Source organism: Pygocentrus nattereri, chromosome 20 (assembly GCF_015220715.1).
Source record: "Pygocentrus nattereri isolate fPygNat1 chromosome 20, fPygNat1.pri, whole genome shotgun sequence".
Classification (NCBI taxonomy): Eukaryota; Metazoa; Chordata; class Actinopteri; order Characiformes; family Serrasalmidae; genus Pygocentrus; species Pygocentrus nattereri.
The window spans coordinates 35,690,342-35,708,156 of NC_051230.1; the positions used below are offsets into that span (position 1 = coordinate 35,690,342).

General features: G+C 43.1%; 1 protein-coding gene and 1 long non-coding RNA gene across 5 annotated transcripts in view; one reads left to right on the forward strand and one right to left on the reverse strand.

Annotated features, from left to right (window-relative positions):
• The first annotated feature begins 245 nt into the window (after positions 1-245).
• Positions 246-11,476, forward strand: LOC108412298. 3 transcript variants are annotated; one of them, XM_017684273.2, is made up of 5 exons: positions 246-305; positions 7,141-7,211; positions 7,503-7,805; positions 8,997-9,308; positions 9,398-11,476. In XM_017684273.2, exons 2-5 carry the CDS (start codon positions 7,148-7,150, stop codon positions 9,664-9,666), a joined length of 948 nt encoding a protein of 315 aa, XP_017539762.1. In that variant the 5' UTR covers positions 246-305; positions 7,141-7,147; the 3' UTR covers positions 9,667-11,476. The 3 variants fall into 3 exon arrangements, with proteins under 3 accessions (XP_017539762.1, XP_017539761.1, XP_017539760.1); XM_017684272.2 differs by lacking the exon at positions 246-305 and adding an exon at positions 5,930-7,048; XM_017684271.2 differs by lacking the exon at positions 246-305 and adding an exon at positions 5,931-6,259.
• Positions 11,477-12,541: 1,065 nt separating this feature from the next.
• Positions 12,542-17,815, reverse strand: part of LOC108414601 — a 7,279-nt gene continuing 2,005 nt past the window's right edge. Inside the window, exons 2-6 of one of the 2 annotated variants that reach the window (XR_005129178.1) lie at positions 16,180-16,247; positions 15,756-16,055; positions 15,349-15,663; positions 12,915-15,218; positions 12,542-12,795 (exon numbers count right to left, since the gene is read on the reverse strand). This is a non-coding gene — a long non-coding RNA (uncharacterized LOC108414601). Of the gene's footprint in view, positions 15,219-15,348; positions 15,664-15,755; positions 16,056-16,179; positions 16,248-17,815 lie in introns of both variants that reach the window. The other variant, XR_005129177.1, reaches the window with a different exon arrangement.

Below are 17,815 nucleotides of genomic sequence, written 5' to 3' on the forward strand. Positions count from 1 at the left end.
AAACCTCAGCTTCTGAGGACACAGCACTGGAGTTTAAGACTCCGTGCGACTCTTTCAGGTTTAAACTCGCCGTGTATCAACCAGCCTCCTCAAAAGTGAACCCTCTCCCTGGACCCAGTCAGCGCTGCTATTCATAGTCTGAAGTTCCGCCGTCCCGCCCCGCCTCTTCTGTTCAAGCAGAGATTGTGGATCCCCCTTTTCTCAAGAGCTTTTCTGGCTTCACTTTTCTGAACATCACTGGTAGTGCTGGAGGTCAGCAGAGGGAGAGGGCGAGTCTGCTGAGGGCTTCAGTGTCACCGGTCATGGTGAGTATGATTGATAAATGCTTTATTGATCGATTATTCTGACTGAATCAGCAGTTTAAACACCACCTGCTCTGATAGTCTGAACTGTGGAGGCAAAAACTCTGCACTCTCTAGTGCTGTCTGTCATGCCTTCTGCTTTGTGTGTGTGTGTGTGTCTGATGAGGATTTTGAGGCTAAAGTGTTGAAGATTAATAAAGACTCTGAATGTCATTTCTATTTACACCAGCCAGGCACCACATTCTGACCACCTCCTCGTTTCTACCCTCACTGTCCACTTTATCAGCTCCACTTACTGTATAGCTGCACTCTGTAGTACAGTTACAGACTGTAGTCCATCTGTTTCTCTGATACTCTGTTACCCTGTTCTTCAGTGGTCAGGACCCCCATTGACCCTCACAGAGCAGGTACTATTTGGGTGGTGGATCATTCTCAGCACTGCAGTAACTCTGTGGTGTGTTAGTGTGATCCACTCATACCAGCACATTACAGACACAGCAGTGCATCTGGTGTTTTTAAACACTGTCCACTCACTGTCCACTCAATTAGACGCATCTGCCTTGTCAGTTCACCCTGTAGATGCAAAGCCAGAGACGACAGCTCATCTCTTGCTTTACAGTATGAGCTAATCATCGTCTAGTCCTTCATCAGTGGTCACAGGACGCTGCCCAAAGGACGCTGCTGGCTGGATATTTTTGATTGGTGGACTGTTCAGTCCAGCAGCAACACCAAGGTAGCAGAAACAAGGAGGCAGTCAGAATGTTATGCCTGATCAGTGAATCTTGCTGAAATGTTTAAATTGGAACAGTTTTATTTCAAGAGTTGACAAAGCTTTGCACAAAATTCTCTGGTTTACACTTGGTGATTTTTGGTGATTTTTGCTAGGAAAAGCCTCTGCAGTGTCTTGTTCACACGGTCATTTGGGTCTGTTTGGTGTATCAGGAGGAGATTCACAAACATTGACAATCACGCTTTGAAAGTAGCTAAAAAGTATCCACCACTCTTTCTGGAAAAGGAGCCAAGTTGTAGCTGCTACAAATTTTGGGAAAGTAGCTAACTACTACTTTTTCAGTAGCTATCCCAACCCTGGCTGTGTGTGTGACTGGGCCCATAATGAGATCAGAATCAGCTCTGGACGGTAAGGTGTGATGAGCACAGGAAGAGCTCTAGATAGATAGATAGATAGATAGATAGATAGATAGATAGATAGATAGATAGATAGATAGATACTTTATTGATCCCGAAGGAAATTTAGGAGTTTAGCTCTAAGGAGTACTGTGGTACTACTGACAGGACTGTTGGGCTTTTCCCCAGGAAGAAAGGCAGAGCTTTCCCATAAACATCGTAATGATGCTGGGTATCCCCCTCTCTGTGGGGCACATGCTGAAATACCCACGTGGTCAGTGGAGGCAATATGAACCAGCTAAAGGCTATAATTACACATGCGTTCTGTGAATTAAAGCCACTGAAACCTGGAAAGTTTAGAGCTTAAAGAGTTAAAGCTCCATTGTTCAGTCAGCACGTGCTCGAGCAGAGTGACAGGAACTTTCCCGTAACCGAACGAGCCTTTGATGTAGAGGGAAACTTTTCAATTGAGCAATATGCAAACATCTTTCTGTATCACTATGCTAGCGTCTCGCTCTGCCAAACCCCCCCTTTCTATCGCTCTCTGCATCACTCTTTCACTCCCTCTCACTCTGTTCATCTGGACTATGTTTTTGGCTGTAGATGTCCTCCAGATTTGGCTAATTTTTCAGTGGGACAAGCAAAGTTAGCAGTGTAGAAGTCCTTCAGGTTGGTTTTGATCCTAACCCTAACCATAACCTCAACCCAAAACCTAATTCTAATCCTAACCTGGGCCCTTTAAATTTAATCTCAAACCAAAACCTAATCCTAACTCTCATCCTGGCCTAATCCTAATCTTAACCCTAACCTTCATGTTTTAAAAAAAAAAAATTAACTTTATTTTTTATTGAATTTTCTTAAACAATACAAAAACACAAACATCATAAATGTGAACATAAACATAAACAGAGGTCAAGTAGGACAGCAGCAAAGGAACTGAATACCATAGATCTCTAAGTACACCATTATCTCTATACCCATAGGAGGTAAAGGATGGGAACAAACAGATTGTTGATTGTTCTTCACTTGTAGATAATTTGGCTATGTAGTTAGCCCACTTCTGCCAGTACCTAGATCCTTTTTCTTTCTGTAGTCTCAGAGAGAATGTCATGATTTCCATCCGGTGTAGATAATTGACAGTCTCTATGAAGAGGTCCGTAGTGGGAGGGGTTCTTTTCAGCCAGCACTTTGTAATCGCTTTTTTCCCAGCTGCTAAAAGTACGTTTAGCAGGTAAGCATCACACTTATTTACAGATTTTGGAATAATACCAAGGTACAACATGACAAAGGAGGAGTCAAGTACCAAATCTAAGGTTTCTGAAATGATCTCTTACCCCCTTCCAGTAAGGTTGGACACAAGGGCACCACCAAAAAATGTGGGCATGGTCTGCTGGCCCCACACCACATTCTCGCCAGCATTCACAAACGGAACCCTTTTGTTTGGACTTTTGTTTGGGCGTTATAAAAAAGCGCATTTGATTCTTCCGGCAAAGTCCCTCCAGACGAGGGAATTAATAGAACTGGATTGGGTCTTCCAGGCATTTATCCATGTCTCCTCTGGTTAGAACTAGGCATATTTCTTCTCCCACCGTGGTTTTATATAAATCAGTTGAATTGTTATTCAGAGATCTTATGGCTGAATACAGTCATCCTATAAGGCCTTTACCAGTTCCTGAGTCATATGCAGATATGAATATTTGAATAAACAGTGAAGGTTCTTCTATGTTTGAACTTTTAAAAGACTTTTTCGAAGTAGTGGCGCAGCTGCAAATACCTATAGAAATCCTGTTTACCCAACCCAAACCCCTGACACCGAGACTGGAAGCTGTTCAATTCCCAGTTGTTTGCAATTTTGCACAAGGCAGTAACACCACATCGAGCCCAGTGCCTGCATCTATGATCCAGAGATCCTGGGACAAAGTCTGGATCATAGGCTGGCCAGCTAAGTAATTTTGCTTCTCCCTGGAGTTGAAAGCCTTTGATTATCTCCAGCCAAACAGTGAGGGAAGCTTAATCCAGGGGTTCTGTATGCACTAATCGGTCTGTATCCTTTACATTCCATCTTACTTTTGCTCTCTTTTGAAATAACAGATATGAAAGCTTCTCTCCAGGAAGGGGGCAAAGCTCCCTCCTTTAAAATATAATTAAAACAGGGCTCAAGTAAAGAGATGAGGTGTTCTCTAAAGGTCTTATAGTCTAACTACTCTAAAGGTCTGGTTAGTCTAATTTTCTCTAAGGTAGAAGAAAGTTTGTTGAAACTATATGACTGTTCCAGGTCCCTTAAATCTTTTTCTAAAGTAAACAAAGTATTATTTTTTAACCATTTCATCAAAGCTGCTTTGGCTATAATCTTACCCCTCAAGACTGCTTTAGATGCATCCCAGAGGATGGGGGGGCTTACTTCTCCATTATTGTTGTCCTGTAAATATGATTTTAAATCTGCCACCATTTCTGTTTTAAACTGGACAACATTCTTGTATTTAATCTCCACCGTGTTTTCTTGGGAATGCCATCGAGGTGGAGAGTTAAATATACACAAGAATGGTCTGAGAGGTCCATAGGACCTATTGCAGTCTTTCAGTCGGTGCATATCTCTACTAAACATGAAGACAATCTATTCTTGAATGAATCGCATGTCGCGCGTTATAGAAAGTAAATTCCAAGTCAGATTTATGAAGTTCCCTCCAAATATCAATTAAACCCAGATCTTGGAGTATTTTATTCAGTCTTTTTTCAATAGGACTCGTTCTCCTTTTCCGATTTGTTGTATCTAGTCTAGGGTTTAAGAGCATATTAAAATCTCCTGCACAGATCAGAGTACCAGTTCCTGTAAAATGACATGCCACTCCCGGGGGGAGCGTAAACATTAAGTAATGTAACATCATTATGTTCAGTTTACCTTTAACCAGACCAAATCTACCTTCTTTATCCCTCATCTCAGATATAAGTTCTAAACCGATGGAGTTTGAGATTAATATTGCTACCCCTCTTTACTTATCCTTTTTATATGATGAGAAATAAGCATGTCTGAATCCCAGCTTCTTTAGTCCCTCGTGTTCATCGTTGGACAGGTGGGTCTTCTGCCAGAAAGCTGTTTGCCTTTTCCCTTAGCTACCATTTTGCTTCTTTTAATTGGGTTATTTAGCCCATTTACATTCACAGACACTACTTTATAGGACTGGTGCATATATTCTAAGTGTTGACTCCATCCCATACTGCAGCACTCAAAACGTCAAGAACTCAATACCTCAAAAAATGAAAAACAAGAACAACAGAACTCTCATACAGAGTGACCTCACTCTGGGCTTCCAAAACAAAAGACGCCATAAGGGCTTTAAACGGACTCGCCCCTCGGTACATGAGTGAACTCCTCCCACTATGAACCATCACGCCTACTTAGATCACAAGGCGCTGCTCACTACTGGTACCTAGAACTAATAAAGCTCCATCACGGGGGAGAGCTTCTCATACAAAGCCCCCCAGCTCTGGAATATTCTTCCAGTTAACGTGTGGGAATCAGACTCAGCCTCAGTCTTTAAGTCTAGGCTAAAAACTCACTTGTGCAGTGGAGCCTTTGGTGATTAGTCTCCCTGTCAGGTCTAGACCTGCTGGAGTCTCCACTGCTCTGTTTTACTGTAATCTGTGGTCAGCCACTCTTTACAGAACTGACTCTGTGGTCCGCCACTCTTTACAGAACTGACTCTGTGGTCAGCCACTCTTTACAGAACTGACTCTGTGGTCCGCCACTCTTTACAGAACTGACTCTGTGGTCAGCCACTCTTTACAGAACTGACTCTGTGGTCCGCCACTCTTTACAGAACTGACTCTGTGGTCAGCCACTCTCTACAGAACTGACTGTGTTCTTCTTTCCTTTCTCTGCCGAGCTGATCAGCTGCCCATCCTGTGCGCCTGATGCTGTTGCCTCTTCTGCCTTGATTGGTGCTGCTGCTCACCGGCCTTCTGGACCGGTTTGACCACCACTGAGCTTCTTGCTGTACAGCGCTGTGCAGTCCTCACCCTCAGATCTTCTCTTGTCCCACTTTACTATAAAACTTCATACTAATAATGTTTGCTATCCGGTGTCGACCAGAGGAGGATGGGTTCCCCTTCTGTGTCTTGGTTCCTCTCAAGGTTTCTTCCAATTTTAGGGAGTTTTTCCTTGCCACCTTCGCCGCTGGCGACGCTCATGGGGGCTTGGACCCAGATTTTCTTTTCTTTTCTTTTCTCTTTTCTCTGTAATACTGATTGTCCTGTAAAGCTGCTTTGTGACAGCACCTGTTGTGAAAAGCGCTATAAATAAATTTTGCTTGCTAAAGTGAGGGGGAACAGGCCTTCTACTGGGGTCCCCCACAAGGACCTCCTTAGACCTGACTCCGGTCTTCCCCGCAGCGGGGGACCGCTTTGCTCCTGATCCGGCGCGTAACAACTCCCCCTATAAACTCCCCCAGGAGTTTAAGAGGGGTTACCTCAGGGATACCACCGGGTTTGCTTGTCGCAATCGGTTCCAAATGGAACCCCCGCCTCCTTCGCGGGGAACCCCCAAATGGAACCCCCCGCGGCTTCGTCAGTGGGGACGGGAAGCGTCTCCCTTCCTCTTTCAGCACTTCTTCTGCGTGGTCAGAACCGAACCACAGTCGAGCGCGGTGGAGCTCCGTCCGGCGGCCGAGGGGTGAGACGGCGCTCTCGATGCCCACATCTCTCTCCACGGCCAGCCCCGCGCTGCCGCCCAGCTCCGCTCTAATCACGTCTTCCACAAACGCGACCACGGAGGAACCTTCAGCTTCTCCCGGAGCTCCATGCAGCCTAATGTTTCTCCTAGCACGGCCCTCCAGGTCAGTACCTTCAGCGGGATCGCTCGCATCTGTGAGCGCGTCTTTAGCGCCAGTGTCCCGGGCTTCTGGGCTTTCGTCTCCGCCAAACTTTCTTCCACCTCGCCCAAGCGCTTCACCGCGTCGTCGATTCGAGGGACGGTATCCTGGAGCTTTTGGTGACTTCCGGCTGTGAGTTCGTTTAGTTGTTTTTTAATGCCTTTCGCGGAATTCAGCAAGTTCTCTCCTCAGCTCCAGACCTGCTCCTCAGCTCCAGACCTACTCCTCAGCTCCAGACTTGCTCCTCAGCTCCAGACCTGCTCCTGCCGTGACTTCACTCACCACTTTGCGAATTGAGCTTTAGGGTTGCAGGGTCTTCTTCTCTGGCGGCGCCATCTTTTGCATCTTGTCCTGTCCTTCCCTTCTTGGATTTGGCCTTCCATCTCTTGCCTTGATGGGTCGAATATGCTAAATACCGGGGAATTTAGAGAGGCTGATGCAGGAGCTGACTTACTATGCTACCCCACACCGCGCCAACCGGAAGCCCAACCTTCATGTTTTTGACTGAGAGACTCCTGATTGTTTCATCTAAAAATCTCAATCACTATTTAATTTATAATGAATATTTATTAATATTTCAATAAATGGGTTAGAAGTCAAAGTCTCTCTTTCCCTCTCTCAACCCTCTCTATCTCTCTGCGATTAATGAGGGTCAGTGCGTGTCCTGATTTGTGTACCTCCCTGGACAGCTGAGTGCTTTCTCTGGTCTCTTATAGTAAACGTCCTGGCATGTGTACGGATTCTATTGATTCGGTGTGTAATGACTCTTCTGTCTCTCCTGTTCTCGTTAATAATGGCTGGTATTAATTCTGATTTCTCATTCCGTTTATGTCTCGTCTCTGTAGTTGAGTCATGAAGTCTTGCATGACTGAGTTCTTTGTTGTCTGTGTCTTCCTGATGACCATATTCACTGCAGGTAAGAACTGCACGGTCACTCCTTTATCAGTTTAGTAAAGACTTTACTCCTTTATTTTACTTTCACTTTGGTAAACAAGTGCTATGTGCTTATCATAGGTAACATTGTGATCACACATGATGAGAAATTTATTGTAAATATTTTACTTTCACTTTCACTTTAAACATGCTGGATTCTAAACCTTCGGTGTGGCAGTTAAAATCTGCTCTTCTAACAGCAGGAAACTTGTTGAAGTGGGTCAATTGTCGTTTTATGTACCCTTTTATCCCTTTGTCTTTATTTCTCTTTCAGCGTCTCATTCAGCTGTACCCTCAGTGAAAGTGAAGCGTCATAGCTCTGCTACACTGCCCTGCTCTTTCCGTTGTTCTGGTTCAGTTACGTGGAAGACCGTACAGAGGCCAGGTGATTCTCTAGGTCACTGTGGTTCAGAGCACGCTTCATGCTGGCTGCAGGAGGGATATCAGATGTCCCATGAAAAATACCAAACAGGCAATCTCTCTCTCACCATCACTGACGCAGATTTTAGGAACAGAGGCCTCTACACATGCCAGTGTGATGGTAAAGAAGTGTGCAGTGTCCAGCTTCTGATCGAAGGCAAGTGTTTGTTTCCTTCACTGTGATTTACTAATAGAAAATGTAAATGCTGTACTGAAATGTTAGATCACAGTAAAAGTAACAAAACTTTCATAAGACCCTGAATTAAAAAAGACAGTAAGCTTGATTTTATGTCCTTAAAAGGAAACATGGTTGAATGATAGTGGGTCAATGATCTTGCTTGAAGCTGCTCCTGAAAATGACAGACTCAGATGCACACTGTATGGTCAGGGACAGAAAATCATTGCCAGCAGAATGGGACATGTACATGGAGCCTAAGGTCACCATGCCTAGTGCTAAGCGTCAGCTAGAGGGGTATGAAGACCCCCCCAGTATTGGGCATTGAGCAGTAGAACTGCATTTTCTAGATTGATGGAGTTCCATCTAGTACGTTTCAGAGAAGTTGGAGTGTCATTTGTAATCCAGAACCAAATCATCCAACATCAGTAACTGACCTCACCAATGCTCTTGTGGCTGAATGCCATCAAATCCTCACAGCAGTGTTAAGAATAGTATAAAGGGGAACAAAGATCTTTTCAATATTTTCGATTTCGATCAATTTTGAAAGAAACATTGGATGAGTGGGTGTCCACATATTTATGTCAGCTACACTTTATGGCCAAAAATAAGCACATTGGCAAAAGACGAATTCTGCTGTATGACTGTATGATCACCCAACATCTCTCTGGGCCCTGACTACTAAGCTCCCAAATCATAGCTTACTCATCGACGATCACGTATCCACCACCACGGTGCCCCAGTCTGTTTTCAAGCTAAAAGGCACGAGTGAGGCTGAAACTAGCTTCCTTTTAATGCACCAAAATATAATTGTGGCAACATTTAAGGTGGAGCAGAGAATTCGAAAGAGAACCTGGTGAAGCAAGTTCCATCCTCATTTGGGACTGGACTGCCTCATCCACGCAAATTTCCAACCATGACCGACTGCAGCTTTTAGAGGTACAGGAACGGATGGCAGTGCTGGAGTCGCTGACTGGCAGTGGGCACTGTGTGAAGGTTTTACGTTTTTGGACACTAACTAGACCAATTGCGCCTGTGACCATATGTAGCCCCAGGGCCCATGAGCAGTTTGTGCTAATGGCACAGCCAGACAATGGTAAAGAAATGAGAAACCTGAAGTAAAGCAGCAGACGAGAGTGCTTATGACGCTCCTTTACGTTTTTTTCCCCTTAGTACTGAATACTTCACTTCGACTGAACTCTGATGAATCCCTGGTCCTGGATTTGGAGATACCGGAGGAAGTGGAGGTCATTTATAACAGTACAGGTGCAGATGGACCATTCAGTGGTCAGATCTGTACAGTGGATGGACGTTCATTACGGTGTAAACCTGAATATAAACAGAGAGTGTCAACTGCTCTTAAGCTGAGAGCAGTGACTCCTTCTGATAGTGGGGTTTATACTGTAATGGACAAAAGGAACGAAGAGGTCATTCACACCTACGCGGTGATAGTGGAGTCAGCAGGAGGAAGTGATAAAGTGAAAGGCATGTAATCTGCTTTTTTTCCTGCTGAGCCTTAAATGATAAACTGTTAATGTTAAACTGACTGTATAACGAACCTGTGTGTTTTGTAGATGACCAGCCAGATCACTGCCCAGATAAAGGAGCTGGTGAACCAATGTGGCCTCTTATCATTCCACTTGCTGTGATCATGGGATTTTTAGTGTCGGTGATTTTTTGGCAGATAAGGAAAATTAAGCAGCTCCAGATGAAGATTGCACTAAATGCAACTGTTGATAAAGGACGTGAAGGAGCACCTGGAGCAGAGTACACTGAGGAGCCGCTGCGACAGCAACAAGAGATGGTGGACAGGCCTCCTGGACAGTGGACAGGCGCTCTGTAACTGAATCGTCTGTTTAGACATTAAAATGAATCAGACCGAGTGATTAAGCTCTAAACTGAATAGAGCTGGAGCTCCAGTAAACAGAACATCTGCAGTAAAAACCCTCAGACAGATGGTTCTTTACCGGAAGGAGCTCTGCATCACACTTGAAAGTGGTAATGGAATCTGTCCACATGGACTTCATCATATTCATGACCATTTACAACGATACATGATGAAGATTCACGGGTTCTACACTAATAAAGGCCATACAGCACAGGCCAAAAATCACACAAATGTAAAATATAGCAGAACATATTAAAAATAAGACCAAAATAGAAATGTAAACAATAAACTAAGAAACGAATGAGGTCAAGGTAAAATTAGTAGTAAAAATTGAAATATAGAAATGAAAAGTACTAAAAAGCGATTAAAGATTAGAACACAAATTGTGTGTCTTCGGCTGCCTCTTGACATGATTGCTTGATCTCAGTTTATAATTTATTCCATTAATTTGCTGCATAAAAGCTACAGAAGCAGTTCAGTACATGTACAACAGTGTAACAGTACAGCACCTTGAGAGACCCCATTCTCATGTGAGACTTATTTGCTGATTTTTCCTCGGCTTTTAATAAGATGCAGCCTCACATTTTGATTGAGCGGTTGGCTTCTTATTTTGTTCTACCTGATCAGCTGTTGGTGGTGCTTTTAGATTTTTTGACTGATAGAATTCAGCAAGTTTGGGTGAATGGCCGTATGTCTAGTACTATGGTCTCGAACACAGGCGCACTTCAAGGTTGTGTCCTTTCTCCCTTGCTTTTCATCATGTATACAGACAGCTGCAGGAGTTTTAGAGAGGGCAGCTGTCTTGTAAAATTTTCTGATGACACTGCATTATTATCTTTTCTTCAGGGTTCAGGGTCAGATCATGGTTGTGCTCTTCCAGCTGTTGTTACGTGGTGTGATGAGCACTTTCTTGACCTTAATGTGTCAAAAACTAAGGAATTAATAACTGATTTCAGGCAAAACAAAAAGGAACCAAGAGCTAGTGTCATACATGGAAAAGAGGTACAGATTGTGGACACATAAGTACCTGGGGACAGTATTCGATTCTCAACTTAAATTTGATGCGAATACAGAGCTGGTTGTTAAGAAGGGTCAACAAAGAGCTCATTTATTGCGTAAACTGAATTCCTTTCATGTTTGTCATTCAGTGTTGTGTAGTTTTTACCAGGCTTTTATTGAAAGTGTCTTAACCTTTTTGTTTATTTGTTGGTTTAATGGGCTGTCGGTGAGGGACAAGAATAGCCTGAAAGGCATTGTAAAAATTTGTTCAAAGATAATTGGAGTTCAACAGAGAGACCTGGTCTCCCTGTGGGAGAAACGAGTGGCTCAGAAAGCAAAAGGAATCATCACTCAGGGTGATCATGTTTTGTCCAGTGAATTTACGGTAATGCCGTCAGGTCGGCGTTATATTACGCCCTTCAGTAGAACAAATCGCTATTCCAAATCTTTTATTCCTTCTGCTATCAAGCTGTTAAATGTGGATAATAGTCTTTTTAAATGATAGCTACATTGTGTTTGTGTGTATATGTGTATATGTGTATATATGTATAGTTGTGTGTGTGTGTGTGTGGACGAGAAGGCTGCAAATGAATTGCCCTCTGGGGACTAAAAGTACTGTGAACTGTGAACAGGCTGTATGTTATATGTGCTTATTCAATATTTAGGTGTTAAGTTATACAGTGCTGCTAATATTTGTGGGAGTTTGTCGTGTATTATAAAAGCCAGATGTAGTCTGGGATATAAAAATAAAATACTGGAATATTGACCCCACTCATCAAGCCAGCTGGGATTAGACACACAGCCAGATCTTTTCAAGAAGCAACATTTTTACACAATTACTAAACAAACTTTCTTATTTTCACTTGTGTTTTATTACCACAGTTCTTTTCACTACTTCTTGTTTGTAAGATGCTCACTATTATTTCTATTACCTCTTTGGGGCAGTTGTGGAGGTCAGGGAACTGGCCCTGTGACTGGAAGGTCGGCGGTTCCATCCCCAGAGCTGACAGTCCATGACTGAGGTGTCCTTGAGCAAGATGCCTAACCCCCAACTGCTCCCCGGGCCCCGTGGGTAGGGCTGCCCACCGCTCTGGGCAAGTGTGTGTGTGGGTGTGGGGTTTCACTTCACAGATGTGTTAAATGCAGAGGTGGAATTTCCCTGTTTGAAGTAATACTTTAATCCCACACTTAAAACATGACTGTTGCCGATTTTACTGCTCTTATTTTTTTTACTTTTTTTCGTCGTGGTCATTAGGGATTTCCAACTTTTGCCAGAAATTAGAGGTTATTACAGTTCAGAGAAATCAGTCCGGGACTGGCTGGTATTTGGCTGGTATTTACACTGACTCATTTCACACTAGCGATCATTTCAAAAGTCAGCTGTGGTGACTGATACATATATCCCTCTAGAGAAAACCAGCAGCTACTGAAACCATAGATTACATTACTGGGAGACTGTCTGTGGAGAACAAACAGAGAGCGAGGACCCCAGAGAGCCATAGGGAAACTTGCCCAAATAGCCAAATCACAGCTGACTGAACTGCTGAGGGAAAAGAAATGTTATATTATAAACTGGTTTTTCAGGCAAAGTAACTGAAGTGACTGTATCTAGCTGGAACGGATGGATGGATGGATGGATGGATGGATGGATGGATGTAGAACCGTAGTATAAAACCACAGGGCAAATGCTGAATGAGTGCACAGCGTCAGCCCACACGCTCCAGCACTGGGTGAAAGGTCGGGGTCTGAGCTGTGCTCACTCAGGCCACACAGTGAATAAGAGTGTGAGAGAAACTGGCTGGTTTTTCCCTTTAAACACAGAAATGAAAAGGTGTTTCACTCTTTTATTCATGTCCCATATCTCCCCACATGATACTACCAAGCTTCCAGGGTGCAGACTAACACGCTCTTCCTCAGAGCCTCTATGTATGGGACATATAGAGATCATTCTCAGCACTGCAGGGACACTGACAAAGTTATGGAGCGTGAATTGGGTGATTGTGCACGTTGGAGTTGAAGTGCCTTAGAGTCAGGCCCAAACCATTGATGTGCTGAATGGTGGGCCAAGGAGTCTCCACTGCGTCACTGAGAAGCACAGGCAAAAAAGCAGTGCTCAGACAAAGGCCAGGATATAAAAAGTGAAATAAAAGATGATCAGAAATCAAATCTGTGGTTATGAGAGGAAGGTAGACTTCACGTTTCACCTGTTTGCTCTAGAGGAGCAAATACATTTGAACAGCTTGGAGCCGTTTTCTTGTTCAGGCCTTCTTTTTGGTTTTTAAGTAGTTTTGGGGCAATTTGTCTCTTGTTTTTTTCTCCAGCCCTTTTCTTTCTGGTTTCTTTTCTTTTTCCTTTGTGTCTAAATATCCACCTGGACTGAGTACCATACCGGTCATCACGAAGGTGTGACGAATTGCTGCTGTTTGCCACAGCCTTAAGTAGAGGAGTCCACAGGTGTACCAGACCTGGCCTAATCAGCCTACGGGCTTCTGGGAATTGGAGTTCTCTGAACTTCTGGCATCTTGCAGGGTTGGCCCCTCACACTGGATGGATGTAAGACAGGGCTTTACTCTTCCTACCGATGCACATGGTCAGTCACTCTCACACACAGGTACAAAGAGCACAGGGAGAGAAAGGGTTTGATTTTTACAGAGACTTTTATTCAGTCACTTCAAATCAGAAACACAGTGTTCTGGCTTGTGTTGCTATTGTGTTTTTATTGTGTTGATATTACCTTTTGCCACTAGGTGGCACAATTACTTAGTACTACTTGGCACTAGGTCATGCAATTTCCTGTTTCTTCAATGGCAGCAGAGCACATGGTGAGCACAGCATTGCACAGCTTACTGTTCTGATGAGCATCTCCTTCCATGTATGCAATCATTCATCCAAGCATCGTCTGTAAGCAGACACAATACTATCATGCTAAAGTTTCATATTAGCAAGTTATTTGATGTTGAAAATGTGAATGATTGCATGTTATTAAGCCTCCTAGCTGTTAAACATAGTGGGCAAGGCAACTGAGTTGTGCAGGATCTATTTGCACTAGTGTATGTTCATTTGAACCATTTTGTGTTGTAGTTTTACTGAGTTCCTGGCGCACTCTTCCACTGAGTGGTGACAGCAAATAAATCCCTTTAAACCTCAAGAGTGTTTGGACAAGTTATCTATCTGCTGAAGAAGTGAGGGCAGAATACAGTGCTTCACACATAGATTTTACAACTTTTGGACACTTTGAAATTAGACCCATGCAGTGAAACACCCACATACATGCACACTAGGGGGCAGGCTTGCCCCAGTGGGGCACCCAGGGAGCAATTTGCTCAAGGGCACTTCAGTCATGGACTGTCAGGCAAGGGGATCGAACCGACAACCTTCCAGTCACAGGGCTGGTTCTCTAACCTCCAGCCCACATAACATGACTGCTCCTAAACACTGTCAGCCCCAAGGACTGGCAAAGACCAACTCTCTTTTGTTTATTGCTTTATGAAGCCTAAACATCGTGACCAGATCTACTTTGTTTCTTCTTGAATTATAAACTGCAAGCTTAGCCTGACCAACAGCAAAGTTAAGCATTTTGTTCTTTCTTTCTGGTTATAGCCAGCTGTGAAAATAAAAAAACGTGTCATTAAACTTCTCCACACTTTATAAACCAAAAAAAGAGGTTTAAGTCTTTCAAGTCTCCCACTCCAGGAGCTCTGTAGTAAGGACCAATCTTCTAGGTTCAGCTGTTTCCCCCAGCAGTCTTAATATGGTGAATGGACATCTGGCCTAAATGGAAGCAATGGCATGGGTGTCCACCAGCCCCATCCAGCAGAATCCACTAAGTGCCATAGTTTAAGGAGGCTGGAGGCACCAAAAGACTGAGTGAGGCCAGGTTCACCTTCACTAGCCACATCCAAGTGTGGTCCTGTGATCAATGGCTCCTCCATCAGCCAGAAAAGGGAATTGCTTGGTTCCAATCTGTCAGTCTTAAACAGTGTCCAGAACTTAAATAATCCTCGATAAAAAACAAAGCAGTGTCCAATTCAAGGCTGTTTGCTTTACGCAGAATAACGTTGACCACCTTCCTTCACACCAAGTCCACTGAACCAGCCAGCAATTTTTATAATAAATGAAAAGTAGCCAGTCTGCTTGTCAGATGAACCATCTCCTCATCTTGTATCTGTATATCAGGGTCTGCGTCAAGCCACACTCCCTGCCCTGGGATCTGCTGCACTCTCCTCCAGCTGTTCTGGGAGCCTGTGTTACCCCTCATGGGCTCAGAGTTTGAGTTCAGAGTTCAGAGTTCCTCTGCCCTCTCATGCCCCTCTTGTCCACACCCAAAACCATTTGACACACACTGACCAAAACGCAACAGTTCATCTTTAATGAAGGGTTGGACATTCGACAACGGGGTGTGACGGTTTTCGGTTTCTGTTTTTCCCAACTGTGGTTACAGTGTCCACTGTAAAAAGCCCACACTGGAACAGCAGCTCCTCTATCTGTGTCCAGATCTGGATGGTCATCTACAAAACACACACACACAGGTTTGTAAGACAGTGAGATTTAACTAAACACCATCCTTAAAGCTCAGCAGCACCAGATTCCTGCTCAGTGAATTCTGATTGGATAGAGAGAGACCATAAAACAACTTACCTTTTTTTTCACCTCCGCCTGCTGACCCCACGGACACTGTGTGGATGTGAATGACCTCTTCACTCCTTTTGTCTTTTATAGTATAAACTCCACTGTCAGATGTCTTCATTCCTCTCAACTCAAGAGCACATGTTAGTGATGCTTTCTGTTTATATTCCTGTTTACAATGTAGCAAGCGTCCATTCACTGTACAGATGTGACCACTGGATGGTCCTGCTGCACCTGTACTGTTATAAATCACCTCCACTGGATCTGATATTTCTAGCTTCAGCATCAGAGACTTGCCAGGCTTAATCTGAATTGGAGATCTCAAGGCTGAGGAGAATAAGAAACAAGAAGAATGTAAATCTAAACAGAAATCAGTGGAGTTCAGTCAGTAATGGAGTTGAAAACAGATGGACTCTTACGCTCAATCTGGAGCTGGACATCACAGAGATCTTTACCATCACAGTCAGATGTCTAGAGGACTCTCTTACTGAAATCAGCGTCAGTGGTGATGAGAGAGAGATCTCCCTTCAGGTACTGATCATGGATCATCTGATATCCCTCCTTCACTGATCTACATGAAGTCTGATCACACTCAGCCAGAACATCAGTGGATTTATGGAACACAGTCCATCTGACCAAACCAGAACATCTCTCAGAGCAGGGCAGAGTAGCAGACTCATGAAGCTTCACCTTCACTGAAGGAACAGCTGATACATACACTGCAAAAAAAGAGAATGAAACAAATAAATAAAGAGTGAACATCAAACGATTCTGTATGGAGTTATTTTCACGAAGCAAAGTGAAAACAGTGAAGTCTTTAAGAAGCAATACTGCAGTACTTACCGGTAGAAACTGTAGTGGTCAGTAAGATCAGGACACAAAGAGCAGAACTGCAGGGCTGCATGACTGACCTACCGACACACACACACCATCAGTACTGACCAGGAGAGGAGAGAGAGAACAGAACTGACCTACAGACACACACACCATCAGTACTGACCAGGAGAGAGAGAGAGAGAGAGAGAACAGAACTGACCTACAGACACACACACACCATCAGTACTGACCAGGAGAGGAGAGAGAGAAGAGAACTGACCTACACTCTGAGGTTGCTTCTTTTTTTTCGAATTTACTGCACACGACTAATATAAACAGGTTATTTCTCTGTCTCACTTTACAGCACAGGATTAATATACAACCCCAATTCCAGTGAAGTTGGGATGTTGTGTAAAACATAAATAAAAACAGAAAACGATGATTTGCAAATCCTTTTCAATCTATATTCAATTGAATCCACTACAAAGACGAAATATTTAATGTTCAAACAGATAAACTTTGTTGTTTTTTGCAAATATTCACTCATTTTGAATTTGATGCCTGCAACACGTTCCAAAGAAGTTGGGACAGGGGCAACAAAAGACAGGGAAAGTTGAGGAATGCTCAAAAAACACCTGTTGGGAACATTCCACAGGTGAACAGGTTAATTGGAAACAGGTGAGTGTCATGATTGGGTATAAAGGGAGCGTCACTGAAAGGCTCAGTCGTTCACAAGCAAGGACGGGCGAGGTTCACCACTTAGTGAACAACTGCGTGAGCAAATAGTCCAACAGTTTAAGATCAACGTTTCTCCACGTGCAACTGCAGGAATTTAGGGATTTCATCATCTACAGTCCATAATATCATCAGAAGATTCAGAGAACATCCCAACTTCATTGGAATTGGGGTTGTAATCTGAGGTTATTTCTACGGCTCATTTACAGCACAGGATTAATATAATCTGAGGTTATTTCTATAACTCATTTTACAGCACAGGATTAATATAATCTGAGGTTATTTCTATAACTCATTTTACAGCACAGGACTAATATAATCTGAGGTTATTTCTATAACTAATTTTATACAAGAGGATTAATATAACCTGAGGTTATTTCTACAGCTCATTTACAGCACAGGACTAATATAATCTGAGGTTATTTCTATAACTCCTTTTATAGCACAGGATTAATATAATCTGAGGTTATTTCTATAACTCCTTTTACAGCACAGGACTAATATAACCTGAGGTTATTCCTACAGCTCATGTACAGCACAGGACTAATATAATCTGAGGTTATTTCTATAACTCCTTTTATAGCACAGGATTAATATAATCTGAGGTTATTTCTATAACTCCTTTTATAGCACAGGATTAATATAATCTGAGGTTATTTCTACAGCTCATGTACAGCACAGGACTAATATAATCTGAGGTTATTTCTATAACTCCTTTTATAGCACAGGATTAATATAATCTGAGGTTATTTCTATAACTCATTTTACAGCACAGGACTAATATAATCTGAGGTTATTTCTATAACTCATTTTATACAAGAGGATTAATTTAACCTGAGGTTATTTCTACAGCTCATTTACAGCACAGGACTAATATAATCTGAGGTTATTTCTATAACTCCTTTTATAGCACAGGATTAATATAATC